The sequence below is a fragment of the Dermacentor variabilis genome, chromosome 2 (genome assembly GCF_050947875.1).
Source record: "Dermacentor variabilis isolate Ectoservices chromosome 2, ASM5094787v1, whole genome shotgun sequence".
NCBI classification, from domain to species: Eukaryota; Metazoa; Arthropoda; class Arachnida; order Ixodida; family Ixodidae; genus Dermacentor; species Dermacentor variabilis.
Genome location: NC_134569.1, coordinates 59,643,691 through 59,660,515, shown reverse-complemented (window position 1 = coordinate 59,660,515; position 16,825 = coordinate 59,643,691). Strand labels below are relative to the sequence as shown.

The window sequence follows — 16,825 nt, the reverse complement described above, 5'->3', positions numbered from 1 at the left end:
CTTGAGCTCAGCAGCATGACGCCATAACCATTAAGCTTCTGCAGCAGGCTGGTTGACTACCAAGGATACAAGCAATAAGTTAATGACGAACGCTTCTGCCAGACACATATATCTGCACTTATAGAAAAATACAATAAATGCCAGTCATAGAATATGATTAGATACAAGGCGTGAAGTAAAGCAAAGCTTCCCTACACAGAAGCGGTGTTTCACAGATAAAAAATAAAGGGGGGATAAAAATGCCAACTTACCTAAAAGAACTTTAAAACAGTACTTGAAATGTTTGACAATATAAATTCCATATGTAGCAAGCAATGCATCATATCAGACTCATTTAGGCAAATGGGCAAACATAAACAAGAGCAACACCAGCATGTTACCAAGCTCTCTTTCATCAGGAATATTAGCAGCCATAATTTCTAATTACAAAATGTACTCAAAGTTCATGAACACAGAGCTCTTGGCTATTCAGCATGGGGCAAATTACTTCAATAAAATATTAAGTGTGTGCCTCTCATTATTTGCAAGGCTTTCTAATTGTTCGATCCTTTCACAAGCCACTGACATAAAAGCCACATAGATGAACACACTGCCCGAATGGTTGCCTTGGTGAATATTTTGCAAAGCGCATTATTCGCAGCCTTGTGAAATCAATGCAAAAGGAAACATGCTGCTTACACTTCGGGAGAAAAAGGCGATTTCTGCAATTTAGCCCAACACTAGCTTGCACAACTCATGCCTTAGTGCGTCTACATTTCTAATCTACCAAGTCTTAATCTGCGCCTTAATTCTGTTGCCTACCAACATGTTCCTTCTTGTTATAGTAAAAAAAGAGATCACTTTATCAGGAAACATTGCTTGTGCTACAGACACCACTCCCCAATGAGTATTATTTGCATAGACAATATTTCAATTGGTTTCCCTTAATATGACCTCGATGGAGCACGCAGCATGTTTAAATTTCTCAGTCATATTAAATAATCACAGGAGGATGGATAACTATGCTAGTTGGAATATATTCATGGTTGATTGGAAGTGCTTCCAATCAACCATGAACTAGATAATGTCAGCAACTTTTATCAAACCATGCCTTCATAAGCCTAAAAATATTTTGCATGGCAGTCTACACTTAAACTTGGGAAAAAGTCAATGCACAAATGGTCTCGCAAATCTGAGCTGCACACTCGTGTATTTTAAACTTATCCCCTAACATGTGAGAAACCATCGTGCAAGGCGGTGATTTGCTTCCATCTGCAAGCAGTGAAGACAATGAATACTCTAAACAGAACTCAAACATTCCACCAAGTGCGCAGAGATAGGGGCAAGACTAAGAAGATCAGAGGACACACTTGTCAATACAACATTCATCTGCTGCTGCTGGTTGATTAAGGAGTTTCCACATGTGGCTGGCATGCTACTTCTTCAATTGAAAGATTTCAAACCACATTTTCTAGTTTGAGCTATTGGTGTAGCCAGGGTCCTCATATGCCACACAAGCACTTCTTTGCTGTTCAAACCACTTTTTTTTTTCCAGGAATCTTTCTTGGACAAACATGCACAAGCTGTGTTAAATAGGTAACCATGTGTAGTACATTCAGTCATGAATTAAGACTGGCTTCAAATTTACATATATTTCTGAAAAATCTATGCCAACTTTTCAGAAGATATTTTGTACGTGTAGCATGAATATTTAAGTTACACCAAGCCAGTCATAATAATTACAAAATTTTTTTTTTATTATGGAAATTGACCTCTTATAGCTGATGCAGTATATGTCATAAAAATAACTGTGAGTATTTGTGACAAGTAGATGCACTGGTTATTGTGTTGAGGGCCTTCTGATGAAAGAAATAACACAATTAACATTTCAGGATCACCAGTCAGCCTTTAGAGTCTGTGAAGGCGTACGTTTACCCAGGTCAATTACTCACAGGGGACCCTGATCATGAAAAGGAAATTTACAGAAGGGTAAATATGGGTTGGTGTGCATATGGCAGACATCGCCAGATCCTGACAGGAAGCTTACCACTATCATTGAAAAGAAAGGTGTACAATCAATGCATTCTACCAGTGCTAACCTATGGGGCAGAAATTTGGAGGTAGACAAAGAAGCTCAAGAACAAGTTAAGGACAGTGCAAGGAGCGATGGAAAGAAGAATATTAGGCATAATGATAAGAGACAGGAAGGGAGCGGTGTGAATCAAAGAGCAAATGGGAATAACCGATATTTTAAATGACACTAAGTGAAAAAAACAGAGCTGTGCAGGTCATGTAATGCGTAATGCGTAGGATAGATAATCGGTGGACCATTAGAGTTACAGAACGGGTGCCATGAGAAGGGAAGCACAGTCAAGGACAGCAAAAAACTAGGTGGGGTGATGAAATTAGGAAATTCACAGGTGCAAGTTGGAACCGGTTAGCGCAGGACTGAGATAATTGGGGATCGCAGGGAGAGGCCTTCATGCTGGTAGTGGACATAAAATAGGCTGATGATGATGAACAGCAGTGATACAGAGCAACATATTGAACTTCTAGTCAAACCTGGTAGTGTACCTTTTAAAATACAATTGTTTTCCATTACTTCCATACTAAAGTGACTTATGACACTTTTTATGTTAGCAGAAGGTTATGTGCACAGTCTAATACTTTTTTAAAGTGCTTGCGGCCTCTGAAATCATTCGTCATACAGGTCACTTCGTTGTAAAGGTCGTGCATTGCACAGCCTACAATAGAACTGGGACAGAATTATTTTGTTATACAAGCCATTTCATTGTAGAGGCGGGCAAGTGTACATGCAGTGCTATGTTCAATATTTCAGTCTTGCAGTCACAAGTCAGAACATTCAAAATTAAGTTGAGTCTCCATATGAAGATATTGTGACTGAAAGGAATAAAGTAACAGTGAATCAACATCAAACTGCCACTTTTTCAGTGCAGTAGCAACAAGCTTAGTGCAGGCCTCCTCATAAACAAAAAAATATTATTTTCTCAAAATATACTATGGACAGGCTGCTGGCATGTAGAAAGTTACCTAATACACTCTACTTAAGGCTTCCCCATGGGCAACTATTTCTTCGCTGCTAAGGGCCAGTTCTTGATGGCTATCTTGGAAGAAATGTAGCCATGGTGAGGCTATGAAGTCCAGCAATGCTCAACTGTCTAGGGGAAAAAAAAAAAAAAGGTACAAACCTTCACTTGGACTGCTGGCGGCATTTTTCACTTTCTTACTTTCAGACAGGGGAGGCCTTCTGGGTTCTACTCCATGTTCTCCAACCCTGGCACTACCTTCGCCATCTGATGAAGGTCTCCGCGGAGACTCGGCAGACATGGGGGACTCGGCAATCATCAGCTTTCCTTCAGAGTCCGAGGAGTCTGATGCATCCCCTCCACAAGGCGCTTCAGCCTTGTCGGCTGAAGCCACAGGGAACACCACAGTCGGAATGGCACAACACACTGCACTGGTCGCAGCATTGGAGGAAGCGTTAATGGATTCATCACAAGGTGCATCCTTAAGCGGGATCTCAGATATTACACTCGATGCAGGGTTGGAAGACAAACTTGACGAAACACCCGGAGAAACACTTGGAGAAGGAACCTTTGGAGAAATGTGTGATGAATCAGTTGAAATAGCTGTTGATGCATTGGCACCTACGGTCGATATGCTGTTGAGAGCACTGATGGGAGCAACACTAAGCACGGGAGCCGGTTTCGACTCAGTTCGTCGATGTGTCCGCACACCTAATGTTTCCTTCACGGCCCGAATCACATCATCATCATCAGAGTCACTGCTTGTGTCAACCACTCGCTGAACATTCCTGGCATTGGGGCATTTGATGGGTGATTCAGCATCCGAGTAGCAGTTACCGTTTTGGGACAGTATTGTGCGCAATGGACTGGTGGCCCCTAGATCTGCTGGGGTGTCGTCGCAACTTGACTTGACGTCCTGAACAAAGGCAGAGTATGCAGCAAAATAAAGTAAGCTAAAGTTATTCAAGTTATCTATGCAAAGGCTCTACTGAATCTTATGGCGAAATAAATTTTTATACTTTGTCAGATGCTTAACGTACTAAAAAGTGGGTCACAGATCATGTCAAGCTGGCATCATGATAAATCAAGACACTGTTGAACATATCAAATTGATGACAGCAGCTTTAAGCCGAGCAATAAAGGCAAGTTAAAAACAAAACAAAAAACGAGTAGGCTCGCCTAGTGGCTGATCTACCGTAGGAATTGCAGTACTGTTTGATGCTTTCATGCAGCAAAGTTTTCTTTAAAAAATAGTGCATGCAGATTTAGTGTTACACGGATGACAGTGGCAAAGATTGTTACTCACCTGCGATGACTTGTCTCTGGAGTCCGCCAAGTCTACAAACTCCTTAAACACAGTTGTGACTATTGATGCAAAGACTTCTCGGTTTTCTGATGACAGATGTTTCACTTTGAGCTCGTCAGTGTATAGCGTACGCAGCTGCCTGATGGTGAGCATGCTGAGCAAATGAAACGACACGAACAGGGCTTAGCACATTCAAGACAGAAGTGAATACATTCACTGACAAGACTTCGCAGCGGACAGATGCGAAAATTGCGTTCTCCATACAGGACAACATTTATAACTGCAAGATATATATAACTGCAAGCGGAATAATGTACAACACGAATCTTCAAAGCACACTCTTCTCAAGTCTGAAGACACAACTTTAATACGAACTTAACGAGTACCGAAAGTATCGTACCGGGTTATACGCACAAACGCAACAGGCGCATTCAAGTGGCAAAGGTTTGGGAGTACCTTCCTCATGGCACGTACGGGGCACATGAAGTGGGCTCGCTTCACGAGCATCAACACAATGCACGCCGTTTTGTTTTTTTTCTCCTGCCGCTTCATTACGCAGACTTTCCAGCATACGTGGCTCGCTTTCACGTTACACGAAAGGATTTGTTACTTACAGTGAAGTACAACGTAACTAATGTTGAGAGCATATTGAAGCACATGACAGAAATAAACGGCTCAGCGAGAAAGATTCGCCAAGACCGATTTTGCTCGCCTACGTAGTGCGGAAAGCTAGTTTCCCTTGAAAGTAGAGCACGAATGGTTTGACGACGACGCAGTGGCTTTGATTAAAATAAGACCTGCTGCAGCTCTCAAATCAGGAAATGGCTGGAAGAAATGAAAAAGATGTGTTTATATGTCAGCAGAAAGCTGTCGAAATTAATAGCGATAGCGGCGCAAATTTGTCAAAAGTTGGCCCCCCGATGAGCACAACAGAGCAGCAAGGAGCAACAATATCGCGAAGTTCGCAATCGAAATCTAGACGCCAGGCGAGTTAAACTGAAAATATTGTTTGCAGGACACATCGGGCCATATCTAAATCTACATTATAGATGTTGTTCGTACCCATGGTCTTGACGTTCGCGGAAAATACGGCGAACAAACTCTAACATACTACTGGCACTGACGGCCGCCATTGCTAGTTCGCGCCAGCTATAATTCGTCATCTGCAGATTGATTAGCCTTTAACAACCGCTTGAAAACAATTGCAAATGCATGCCTATAAAACTAAACTTGCAGAATTAAATATTTCATATGTTTGGATATTTGTTGAAAGCATGAAACATGATTATAATTTAACTCCCAAGACAAACGAGATGGCAGCACCGTCTCGCAACAGTTGCAAACCACACGAACTTGCGTGAACGGGTGTCTGCTAGCAGCGATTGTTATGCAGATACCTTCTAGCTGGTTTTCTCGTTCAGGATTTTAGGCGCGCTATTTAGTGATTGACAGTTATAACGATGGTTTTCCTGAGGGCTCAACACATTAAGTTTTTCCAGAGATGTCTCACTGTTCTCCCCTGCGCTATGTCATCTTTGGACGAAATGAGGTACGTGCTGTGAAATTGATCAAACAGGCTAGCAAAGTGATATATTGTTGAATGTTACGTCGGTGAACTCATCGTGAGTTTTAAGAGTTTCACCTGTTGCTTCAAAACGGCCGATCACGTTTATTGTGGTCACGTCAGGCCACTTTCCATGGCGCGGAAACGTCTTGAGAACAGCTTGCAGTGAATCATTATTACTTTGTGCGTAATAACGACAGGCCAATTTAATCTTTTTTTCATATGTTTCCCTTGTTTCAGAATGACTGTAGCATATTTCGCAGTTTCTGGACTGGATCTGCTCAACGCTCTCGATACAATAGGTAACAAAAAACTCATCGTCGAATGGATATACTCACTCCAGGTCTTGCCAAATAAGGATCGTAAGTTTCTGCATCTTTTGTGTAATATTGTTCTTTTATGGTCGCGTGTTCCAGTGGATGATTACTTGAAAAGCTGATGTTGCAATACTTGGCGTGGCACAATGAACGTTTCATTGATGCTGCTTGCACTGTATGTCTAGTCATAACGACAGCATGATAGCTAGACCACATGCTTCCAAGCTTGTAAATCATATTGAAAAGTGAAATTATTGCTAGAGTGAATTCAACTACAACAAAAGTTTTATTCGCATGTAATTAATCGTCTTATATTCATTGTCTTTCTATGGGGATGCTTGAACTACTTTGTAAGTGAAATGCATAAAACCGTGAAAACTTAATTGAACATGGAAGCTTGGTTTAGCAGAAGTTACCTAAACCGCGGTAGGTTTAGGTAATTGAATTAAAATACTCGCACGTTCACTTACATTTAACTGGATTTATTATGTAGTGTTTGGCTGCTTCTGCTGTACAGGTTAGGGCACTGGTACAAGATACATATACATGGTATTGCTCAAATCTTTAAATTCACTATATTGCTTGGGAAAGGAAAATATTGTGATCCACTCGAGAGCAGCAGGGAGCTACATAGCAAACTTAAACAGGTTTCTCAGAAAGAAAGCTTCACTGTTGAAAGGAAAATTTGTCCTAGTACCAGGGATTGAGACTGTGACCAACATCTCTCCAGGGCAGTTGATCTACCGTCCAAGCAAACCAGGAGACAACAACTAGCAGGGTGGTGAGGGCAAATTAACTGATAATTCAAAGTGCAAGGATAGTGAATATGGTGAATAATTTCTGTGAAAACCCGCAATATGTAGCAAGTTTTATGAAAGGGAAAAACTTCTTTTCCTAATTTTTCCTTCTCATGGAACTTCCTCCACCTTGCGAATTTCTGCAGAATTGTTTTGCAGTGATGCTGGGGAAGTATCGTTGCTGTCATCAACAAGAGCTTGTACAGTGTCTTAAGAAAGTTCTGTAATGTGTGTTTTCCTCATCTTGCATGACTGTGAGTGTCACTGTCAGCACTAACAGGGTGACCATGAAGTCTTCTTGAACTAGCACAACTCAGAACGAGCAAAGGAATAAAGACAAATAGGAAGAAACAAGAGCAAATGAAACAAGACAAACACGAAGAGACAGGTGGGGTGGGGGGTGGGGGGGGGGCATTTCTTGTTTGTCTTGTTTCTTTTACTCATTCCAAGTTGCACCAATTCAAGAAAACATCATGGAATATCAACTTGCCCACACTACCACTCTTGGGTGTCATTTGGACTGCCAAATGCTGACACAAATCGCACCACTTACTGGAACATTAAATTCAAACTTCCTGTCTGCTCTGATGACTGTGACTGTAACCACATGGTGCTGAGTGCAAGGTCACGGGCTTGATTCCCAGCTCCAGTGGTTGCATTCTTGTTGAAGCAGTATGTACTTAGCTGTAGCACCACATTAATGAACACCATGTGGTCCAAGTCAGTCCAAAGCCTTCTAGTGTGGCATTCCTTTTGGCCTGCTGTGCAGGTCTAGGATGTGAAACATCATCAGTCAATCGCTCCAAGTATCATGTTTGACTGAGAAACGGGAGCACTGCTACATGCTGTTTGTCAACGAGCTTTGCGATAATTCTCCATGCTGTCCTGTGAAATTCCTTGCTAACTGTTAGTATTCATTAAATTTGTGCTTTTTCTACCACCTCTCCTGTTGATGCATTCAACAACTATGTGATGAAACAAGCCACTGACACGGACTAGCTACTTATCAATATTGAGAGACTTGGGAACAGTGCTAACATGAAGAGCAAACTCTGTCAGCCCCCAATAAACATACGAGGGTCCACTTGGAGCACTCAAAAATAATGATGCTAGTTTATTGAAGTAAAGGTTTGTATATCTGGGGCTTTGGTTGTTTGATGACATGATCTTGTATTATAATATTATCGCTGTTGTCAAATTTGCTTAATGCAGGGACTAATCTTGACCGGTGTGGTTTCAAGGGATCGCATGCTACTGGCTTCAAAGGGAACGATTTGGTGAGCTGAATGACCCTTTTATTTTTTTGCACTGTGTAGCTGTTTTCTTGATTTCAGCACCACTTTTCAAATGCAAGAGAAAATGTGATTAAAACTTGTCTTTGTCCCCCTTTCTTGTGTCTGTGGTTTTTATTGCACTAAGTTACTTGTTCAGTTATGGAAAACTAACAAAATTGGTAGCATCTGTAAAAAACGGCCTTGGCATGCTCAAGTGCATTAGTAGAAGTGTGTAAGCATTCTCACCAACATCTCGGCTACCAAGGATATTGTGCTACTGACTTGTTGGGCACACTAAAATACTTTGATGTTTGTGTACTTGGTAAACAAAAATACTCATAGAGGTAAGTGCAAAAAGCAGAGGCTTAGAGGGCAGAGAAGTTGTTGTCTAGTCACCTAATTTGTAAGGTTCTGTTTCCTGTATTTGAGAAGAAGTGGTTGGCTTTCAATAGCCATTATACAAGAATGTTGTTTAATTGCCTGACATATTGCATCACAGGAAGTTATTCTTCGATATTTCTGATACTTGCTATTTATGGTTTAATTCCAGCTTCTAAGTGGAAGGCATTAAAGGGACACTAAATAAAAATATAAGTGGAACTAGATTGAGACATTATGCTTCTGTAATAATGAATTTGTGATTTGTAGCGAGAACAGAGCTTTTGTAAGCAAGAAAATGATGAAAATGGATAATCAGAGTAGCGCCACCTGTTGCGCACTATGACACCTCTCCTGTGACTTCAGCACTGACTGATTCACAGAGAGCACCGTAAGGGGAGGTCACGTAGAGATTATGTTAACTCGTCCGTTTTAACGCAGGCAGTACAAATCAGAGCAGCAACAGCGGACTTCGGTGAACATTTTCAGTCCAACAAAGTGACATATAAATTGAATCAAATTTATTATACAACAAAGATGTGACTATGACCAGGCGACAAAGGTGGAGGTTGCAGCATGAGGATAATCTGGCCACCTCATACACAGGCCAGTCTCGTAGTGGTTGACCGAAAGCATGCATTTTACATAATGCTGTTTGAACACAACACATACTGAAAGACACGAAAACAGCAATCAGATTACATAAACAAATGATTGTAGAAAGATTTCATACAGCTTTTTGAAACAGGTATAATAGAGATGAAGCGAAAGAGAACACGAACTTGTCACAGCAGCAGAACTGATCGTACAAATATTTCGTGTAGTTTCTCTAAAGGCAGAACAGATACATTGTGACCATATTAGTACACAGAAGAGGATCATAGACTTCTAGACTAATCATCTATCAATCTAGCTGGACTTAACCTTTTGAAGAACACAATAATGTTTTTATGCTATTTTCTATTTATGCACCTTTTTGAAATTTATCTTATTTGTTATGCATGCTTGTTGGTTGCTTGAGGCTGTTTGGCTTAGATGCGGAAGATTTTAATACCTGTTATAAAGCCAAAGTAAACAAAGAATGATTTTCTGGTTGTATGGTATGGTAGGACTGATGTCAACTCAGTTTTTACATGAAGGTCTCGTTAAATGTTTTTACCAATGTAGGGCTACCTAACACATCACATAAAGTATTTTTTTTTTTTCATATGAAGTGGATATGTTTGTGAAAAATGAAATTGTAATCCAGCCAGCTGTAGCATGAAGCTACAAAGGAAACTTGCACAAGATTATCAGAAAGAAAGCTTTGCACTTTAAAAAAAAAAATTGTCCTGATCTGGGGATTGAACCCGGGACACATGCCTTTCTACGGTGGTTGCTCTACCATTTTAGCTAACCAGGAGGCTAGCAGGTGTCAGTGTAAGGCCAAATTAGTTGACAACTCGAAATACAGAGACAGTGAACTGCTTTCTGAGACACTTGCATGAGTTTCCTCTGTAGTTTTGTGCTACAGTTTGGCGGATTACAATTTTCCCTTTCATGGATGTTCCTCCACTTTGCAAGCTTCCACAGAACTGATGTGTCTCATTTTTGATACATTCGTGTACCGTACTGAATTTTGGCAGTTTCATGTGGCAGACAAGCTATTTTCATTGGAAAGGTCAAGTGCCAATGCGCTCATGTCTACATTACAGGATGATAATGCCAGCAGTTTGAACTGTGGCCACATTGCCATGACCTACACTGCCTTGGCCACCCTCATTATACTCGGTGATGACTTGAGCAGAGTGGACAGGTTTGCCATCATGCAAGGTCTCAAAGCACTCCAGCAAGAGTCTGGAAGGTAGGTTTGAGATACTATGTTACCATGTTTACTCCAGTTTTGATGCATATTGATGACTACTTGGTGAATTTTTATCTGTGATATCCTACAAGAAGGTTTTCTTGGTGCTGGGCAGTGACACATGGCACATGATGTTATGTCATTGCCATGTGCGAGTGTTTATAGACAAGTACTACTATTATGCCTTCTCTTGGTCTCACATTGTTAAAGATTTCGTATGTAAGGTATGAACTTTGCATAAAACTGATACGGTGCATAGAATATGTCATGCTGTTGTTCGACAGCTGAAGTGTAGGAAAACTGCACTTTCGTCTGCACCTATCTTGAGGCAATGTTTCTGCAGAATACCTGTACATGCCTGTAGTCACATATGTAAAGATACATAAGCAAAGCCACATAAGTAAAGACACAGGCTGAAGAACATAACTGTGTGTGGTATGATGGTCAATAAATTCAGTTGTGCCACTGCCATTACATTTAACGTGATGGTGCACAAGATGAGTGAAAACTGTTGTTTGTCATTTACGAACAGTTGACCGGATGTACACTTGTGCATGGCATTACATATACATGTATAAAATGATGTAATAAGCCTATCTTGCAGAACATTTTCCACTAGCACATTATATTTCATTTTGTTTGGAAATTAGAAAATAGTATTTGGTATTAGATTCAATATTTGAAGGTTGTGTTTCTTGAATATTTTGATTCAATTTCATTTGGAAATTTCGCTTTTCTAACACCCTTACAAGAAAGTGTCATTATAGATGCCTGAGTAACTTGGAATAGTTTGCAGCTGGAACTTTACCCACTGTTATATTTATTTTCTGTGACCATACAGGCTTCCTGGCAGCCAACAGCTTTTTATTAAAGTGAAGATTTCTTTGGGTGTTCCTGCCACATTTCGTGGATGCCTGTTTTGCGAGCGCCTCCTCTATATTTTTTTATGCCAGCCAGATGCGCCTAATCCAACCGTTCACCACCCTCTCCTATCGTCCTTTCCTACTCTCCCCTGTCGGCTAGCGTTCACGTCTGCTTTACGGTTGTGGGGGAGAGTACCATCTGGGTCGCACCTCACAGTGGAAGTCGGAGGAAGACTGACAGATGCGTAATAACCTGACATCTGAGAGACGCAGGGATGGAGCATTTACCACCTCTCATCACAAATGGCAGCGGCGCGCGCTCAGATGCCTGCGTTATGCAAGCAGGCATAGCTAAATTAGTAGTACCATCTGGGTAGCGTTGCGTTGCGGCAAGTCACTGAACTAAGGCACACCAACAGCTCCCATAGGGGAGCGAGTGATTGTACTGGCACTGAAAAAATAGAGGAGGCGTTGGTCTTGCCAACTAAACAGAGCTTATCCTAGAAAAAGTGTAATCAAAGACGGTGACTTCGTGGGCCAGTCTTGATGCCTGCGCATGATGTGTACCCCTGCACGGGTTTTAATGTGTTTTGTCTCACAGGCTAATCCCCGAGGCAGTGTACCATCATAGCATGCACATGCCTCATAGCATTAACCAATAGAGCTAACCAATAAGTGCCCTCAAAAACATATCACAGCAAGCCTACTGGGCAGCTACACTTGACTGACAATCATTCTTCTCTGTTGGTTTCTACCCTACTTTAAAGCAAGCGACTAGCTTTCCTTGGCTCTTCCACTTGTTTTCATGGTCGATGGTTGGTGGTGGTTCAAATTTTCGCTGTTTATACAGATGCCGATGCAAAGGGCACATGCTCTTGTGCAGCCGAATTACGGTGCACATTTGTCGTTGAACACCAACAGTAAATATATTCGATTAAAAAACCTTCGGTGTGACTGTAGTTCTCTCAAACTTAAAGGTTCTAGACATGGCATTTGCAATGGTAAAATATTTCATTAAACAGCCAGGGCTATTGCAGAGGTTGTGAGAATAAGCAATGGGTGATAATGTGAAGGCAGAACCCTGCTCTATTGCAGACATGCCTTCGTGTTAAGCATAACAGTTGAGATAACACTACCAGGGGACATTAAACAGACTGAGCCTATGCAAATACTAGGCATCAAATTTTGTACAAGTGGTGTTTCACCTCGCACGTGGCAAGACATTGTCAGCTCCATTAAAGAACAGTCGGAAGCAGTGACTGCATCGCCACGACCGCTGGCAGAAAGGGCTTTCTTTATTAAGAACATATTGTGCAGTAAACTGTGGTTTGCTGCAAGGGTAGCTCTCCCGCCGTCACCAACAGTACACGTAGTAAACTCACTTATTTTCTCATGGTTCTGGCTAAACAAGTCACAATACGTAGCGCATCAATTTTTGCGTCTGCCAAAATCCAGCGGAGGATGGAGCTTGCCGTACATAGTTACATTTGGTAGGCTGTTGTGCACTAAGAGTACATGTGACCTACTTGATGATGATGAGTTCCTAGGCAGGCCACTGCTCCTTTATTGGCTGGGCCATTACCGTTGAACGCTTATGCCGCAGAGTACAGGCAACTTGCTTCTGACAGCGGTATCGCCAGCACCGCTGTATGCTGTGGCTGCACGTTTGCAAAGCCAGCTTGTACAACTAAGAATTACAAAGTGGCATGCGACACCAGTTTCCAGGCTTTGTGAAATGTTGTGTGAGACAGCTGTACTTCCACGCACAGCTACTACACAAACATGGACAGCCGTGCTTTCACCTGATTTGCCCTCTCAAGTGAAGGATTTTCATTGGCAATATCAGTGGGGCATTCTACCTACAAGAGAATGATAAATGCATGCATTGCGCACAAACAGAGACGAACGCGCATGTAGTAAAGGAGTGCGTTGTAGCACACACCTTCTGGAAGCTAGTTGCAAGAATGTTTGGAATATCCATCGTGCGGCCACCACAGCGGCGAGATCGGCTTGCAAGTCTCGTCTACTACAGCGCTAGCTACGTTCTGTGGTGCATCCGCAAGATTGCAGAATGATCACGGCAGTCAAATAGAGCAATGTACCCCAGAATGCGAAAAGTATGAGTGATAGTATGGGGTCATCTTGAAGAACAGTTGTTCTTCAAGATGACCCCATACTATCACTCATAATGCTGGTCTACGCGGCGCCTAACTGTCTCCCGAGACAAAGTCTTTCTGCAGCCAGAATAATGCTCAATTCTGTTTGCCTGAGTTGAGAGTTTGTATTTGTATGTGCCCTGAGTGTCTTTCATAAAGTCGAGGCTGACAATAATGCTTTTTGCATGGACGCCGTAATTATGTTTTGTTGTTATGAGTGGCAAAGCCAGTGTCAAGCAGACACCATGTATTATTTCATTTGCTAATCACTTTTGTTTGCATAAAGTATGATGTATTATGTATGCTATACCTTATATTGTGCTTTACGCTCATACCACAGTTATAAGCATGCCTACGGGTGAATAAGTTTCCTTGGCAACAGAGTTGTGTGTGTAATCAAATAACTGGGCCTGCCAGCACGTGCTGTTGCACAAGAGCTTTGCAGCATCTGAAAGTTCGGATGCTGTGGTGGAGCACTCAGAAAGGACAGCTCTCTTCTCCAACTGTCCCCTCTACCTGTGGCAGCTGCAGGAAAGGGCTCTAGCAGAGCTACAGATGTACTGGCCAACAGATTTGTTCTCTACGAAATTATGCAATGAAAGTACAAGTGCTACCTAAACGTCCTTGCTGCAACGAATATATGCCTTCAAGTACATCATTCCTTTGACAAAGCAAATAGCTTTCTAGAAGCATTTGTCTTTTCCCCACACATTGAATATCATCGATGATGGTTCCTGAAATCTTTTTTTTTTTACAATTTGTCCTTTTTTTTAAACATTTTGTTTTTCAGCTTTACAGCTCTCATCCATGGGAGTGAGGACGACATGCGATTTGTCTACTGTGCTGCAGCAATATGCTGTTTGCTGCATGACTGGTCTGGATTTGACAAAGAAAAGGCTGTGAGCTTCATTCAGAGCTGTTATGTGAGTGGGTCCTACAGCTAACTTTCCACCTTTTTTTCCTCCTGGGATACCAATAGCAGAGTTTTTATATGCAGATAGCCACACATAATTTATGTCTTCAGTTAAGTGCTCATTTAGTGTTTAACGTGGATAAAACTGCTGCGCATCGCATTTACCCTTCGAAGCCCGTTGGTGTAACCACACATTGTTTATTTACTTATACTGTTTGTTATTGTACTCTTTCAGTATGTACTATAGCCATGTCCATTGGGTTTTCACTGTGCAGTGCTCAGAACATCCACTTTGTCTGCTACAGTATTGCCTACTCTGGCCTCTGAAATACACGCACAGATGCCAGCACTCTCAGGGTCTGTGTGGCACACAGATACCCACAAAAATTACCAAGTGCAGGTGTCACATGGTAGCTCATTGGTCATTTTGTCCAGCTTCCCAGTGTACACTGCCTAGAGTAAGAGTTTTATTCACAGTGGCGTCAGTTGTGGGCAGTGTTTAGGTTTTGCCCACCACTAAGTGGAGATGGTGAAGCTGAAGATGAGGAAATGGCCTGACATCGACACAATGATGACAATGTAACAAAAAGGTGGCTCAACAGAAACGTAGACACAGCAAACCCAGTTTCAAGCTCCTAGCTGCTGTCCCAGTAAAACTTCCCTGGTGGAATGTACGTTGCTTAAAGATTCAACCCTCAAAGGGTTCAGGCAACATGTCACCATTTATGCACGGAGTGCATTGAGCCTGTAGTGGCACATGCATGAAACACAGGTTTGCGCAGTCTCTTAAAGAAAAACCCTTCGCTGTCCGATTTTCCAGACCTTTTGCCATGACCGCCGTTCAGCAATGGCGGTGACTCTGCCTTTGTAAGCGTCGCCAATGGCTTTGAAGCTCGGAAAACACAACACATTGCATGATGTCGGTTCCAGAAAATCAGGTTCGCCTTAATTATGCACGCATATACCCACCCTATTCTGTTACATTATTTGTAACAATACGCCTAATAATTCTACTGGCAGGCCTTCAGAGCTATTTCGGACATGCCTGTGGCGATTTGAGCTCTTGGGGGCAGTGAAAGGTAGTGTTTCGAAAGGTCAGTCGGGTAATGGTGAAATTATGCGTTTACGACGAACCAACTCGTAGCTATTCGCAGAGGCCACATTACACATGGGAAACCGACAAACCACCTTGCAACGAAGACGAGTATACAATATGGTACAAACATTGTTCTCCACCCCCATCACTATCTTTGCGACACGCTGTACAGAGGCATCTCATCTTGGCGCTGTTCATAGACGCATAGTGTCTTGTCGAGCTTCTAGCATTGTTATTAGGCGTAATACACATTTTGTCTAGTGCGGTCAAGCATATGAAGCACATCTGTCATTTGGAATGCACATAAGACATTTGCCATCACTTTTTGTATTTACCTGAGGGCAGAAGAATAAGAATGGGCTGGGGTGCGTTTGGCAGGCATTCTCAGATCATGAACAGCAGGTTGCCATTATCCTTCAAGAGAAAAGTATATAATAGCTGTGTCTTACCAGTACTCACCTACGGGGCAGAAACCTGGAGGCTTACGAAAAGGGTTCTACTCAAATTGAGGACGACGCAATGAACTATGGAAAGAAGAATGATAGGTGTAACGTTAAGGGATAAGAAAAGAGCAGATTGGGTGAGGGAACAAACGCGAGTTAATGACATCTTAGTTGAAATCAAGAAAAAGAAATGGGCATGGGCAGGACATGTAATCAGGAGGGAAGATAACCGATGGTCATTAAGGGTTACGGACTGGATCCCAAGGGAAAGGAAGCGTAGCAGGGGGCAACAGAAAGTTAGGTGGGCGGATGAGATTAAGAAGTTTGCAGGCACGGCATGGCCACAATTAGTACATGACCGGGGTTGTTGGAGAAGTATGGGAGAGGCCTTTGCCCTGCAGTGGGCGTAACCAGGCTGATGATGATGATGACAAATTGTTCTAGCTTATTTGTAATTTTATGTCTGTCTTGCACCTAGGTGCATATCTTTGTTCTTGCTAGCCTACAAAATTTTATTTAATTGTTCACAAAATTAAGTTCCTTGCCTATCAGAATAAAAATGTTAGCAACATACTGTACATAGTGTAGCGTCTGTGGGAAGGCAAGCTTAATTGGTCGCTGTAGGCTTTGTGTCTTGATTCACTGTTGAGCAGCACTTACTGATTGCACAGTAATAACAAACTTTGCCAAATAGTTACAGATTACTGCTGTACTACTCCAAGTGTTCCAAAAAGACCAATGTTTATGCTCCGAAACTGCTCCAAAACAACATTTTTCTTGCTCCAAAAATTGCTCCAAATTCTAAATTGGCTGGACCACAATTGTGGTCATGCCATGACTTCCACTTCC

The 16,825-nt window shown here is 42.0% G+C and overlaps 2 protein-coding genes across 11 annotated transcripts in view; one reads left to right on the top strand and one right to left on the bottom strand.

Annotated features, from left to right (window-relative positions):
• The window catches only part of LOC142571942 (uncharacterized), a 37,463-nt gene extending 31,994 nt beyond the window's left edge, over nt 1–5,469 (bottom strand). For all 6 annotated transcript variants that reach the window (XM_075680680.1, XM_075680681.1, XM_075680683.1 and 3 more), the window contains exons 1-3: nt 5,395–5,469; nt 4,333–4,486; nt 3,189–3,942 (exon numbers count right to left, since the gene is read on the bottom strand). In XM_075680680.1, coding sequence (XP_075536795.1) covers nt 3,189–3,942; nt 4,333–4,486; nt 5,395–5,465 — 979 coding nt within the window. In that variant the 5' untranslated portion in view covers nt 5,466–5,469. The remainder of the gene's footprint in view (nt 1–3,188; nt 3,943–4,332; nt 4,487–5,394) is intronic.
• A 197-nt stretch (nt 5,470–5,666) lies between these two features.
• Nucleotides 5,667–16,825, top strand: part of betaggt-I (geranylgeranyl transferase type-1 subunit beta) — a 36,492-nt gene continuing 25,333 nt past the window's right edge. For all 5 annotated transcript variants that reach the window (XM_075680672.1, XM_075680671.1, XM_075680670.1 and 2 more), the window contains exons 1-5: nt 5,667–5,881; nt 6,137–6,258; nt 8,223–8,287; nt 10,357–10,505; nt 14,315–14,447. In XM_075680672.1, coding sequence (XP_075536787.1) covers nt 5,793–5,881; nt 6,137–6,258; nt 8,223–8,287; nt 10,357–10,505; nt 14,315–14,447 — 558 coding nt within the window. In that variant the 5' untranslated portion in view covers nt 5,667–5,792. The remainder of the gene's footprint in view (nt 5,882–6,136; nt 6,259–8,222; nt 8,288–10,356; nt 10,506–14,314; nt 14,448–16,825) is intronic.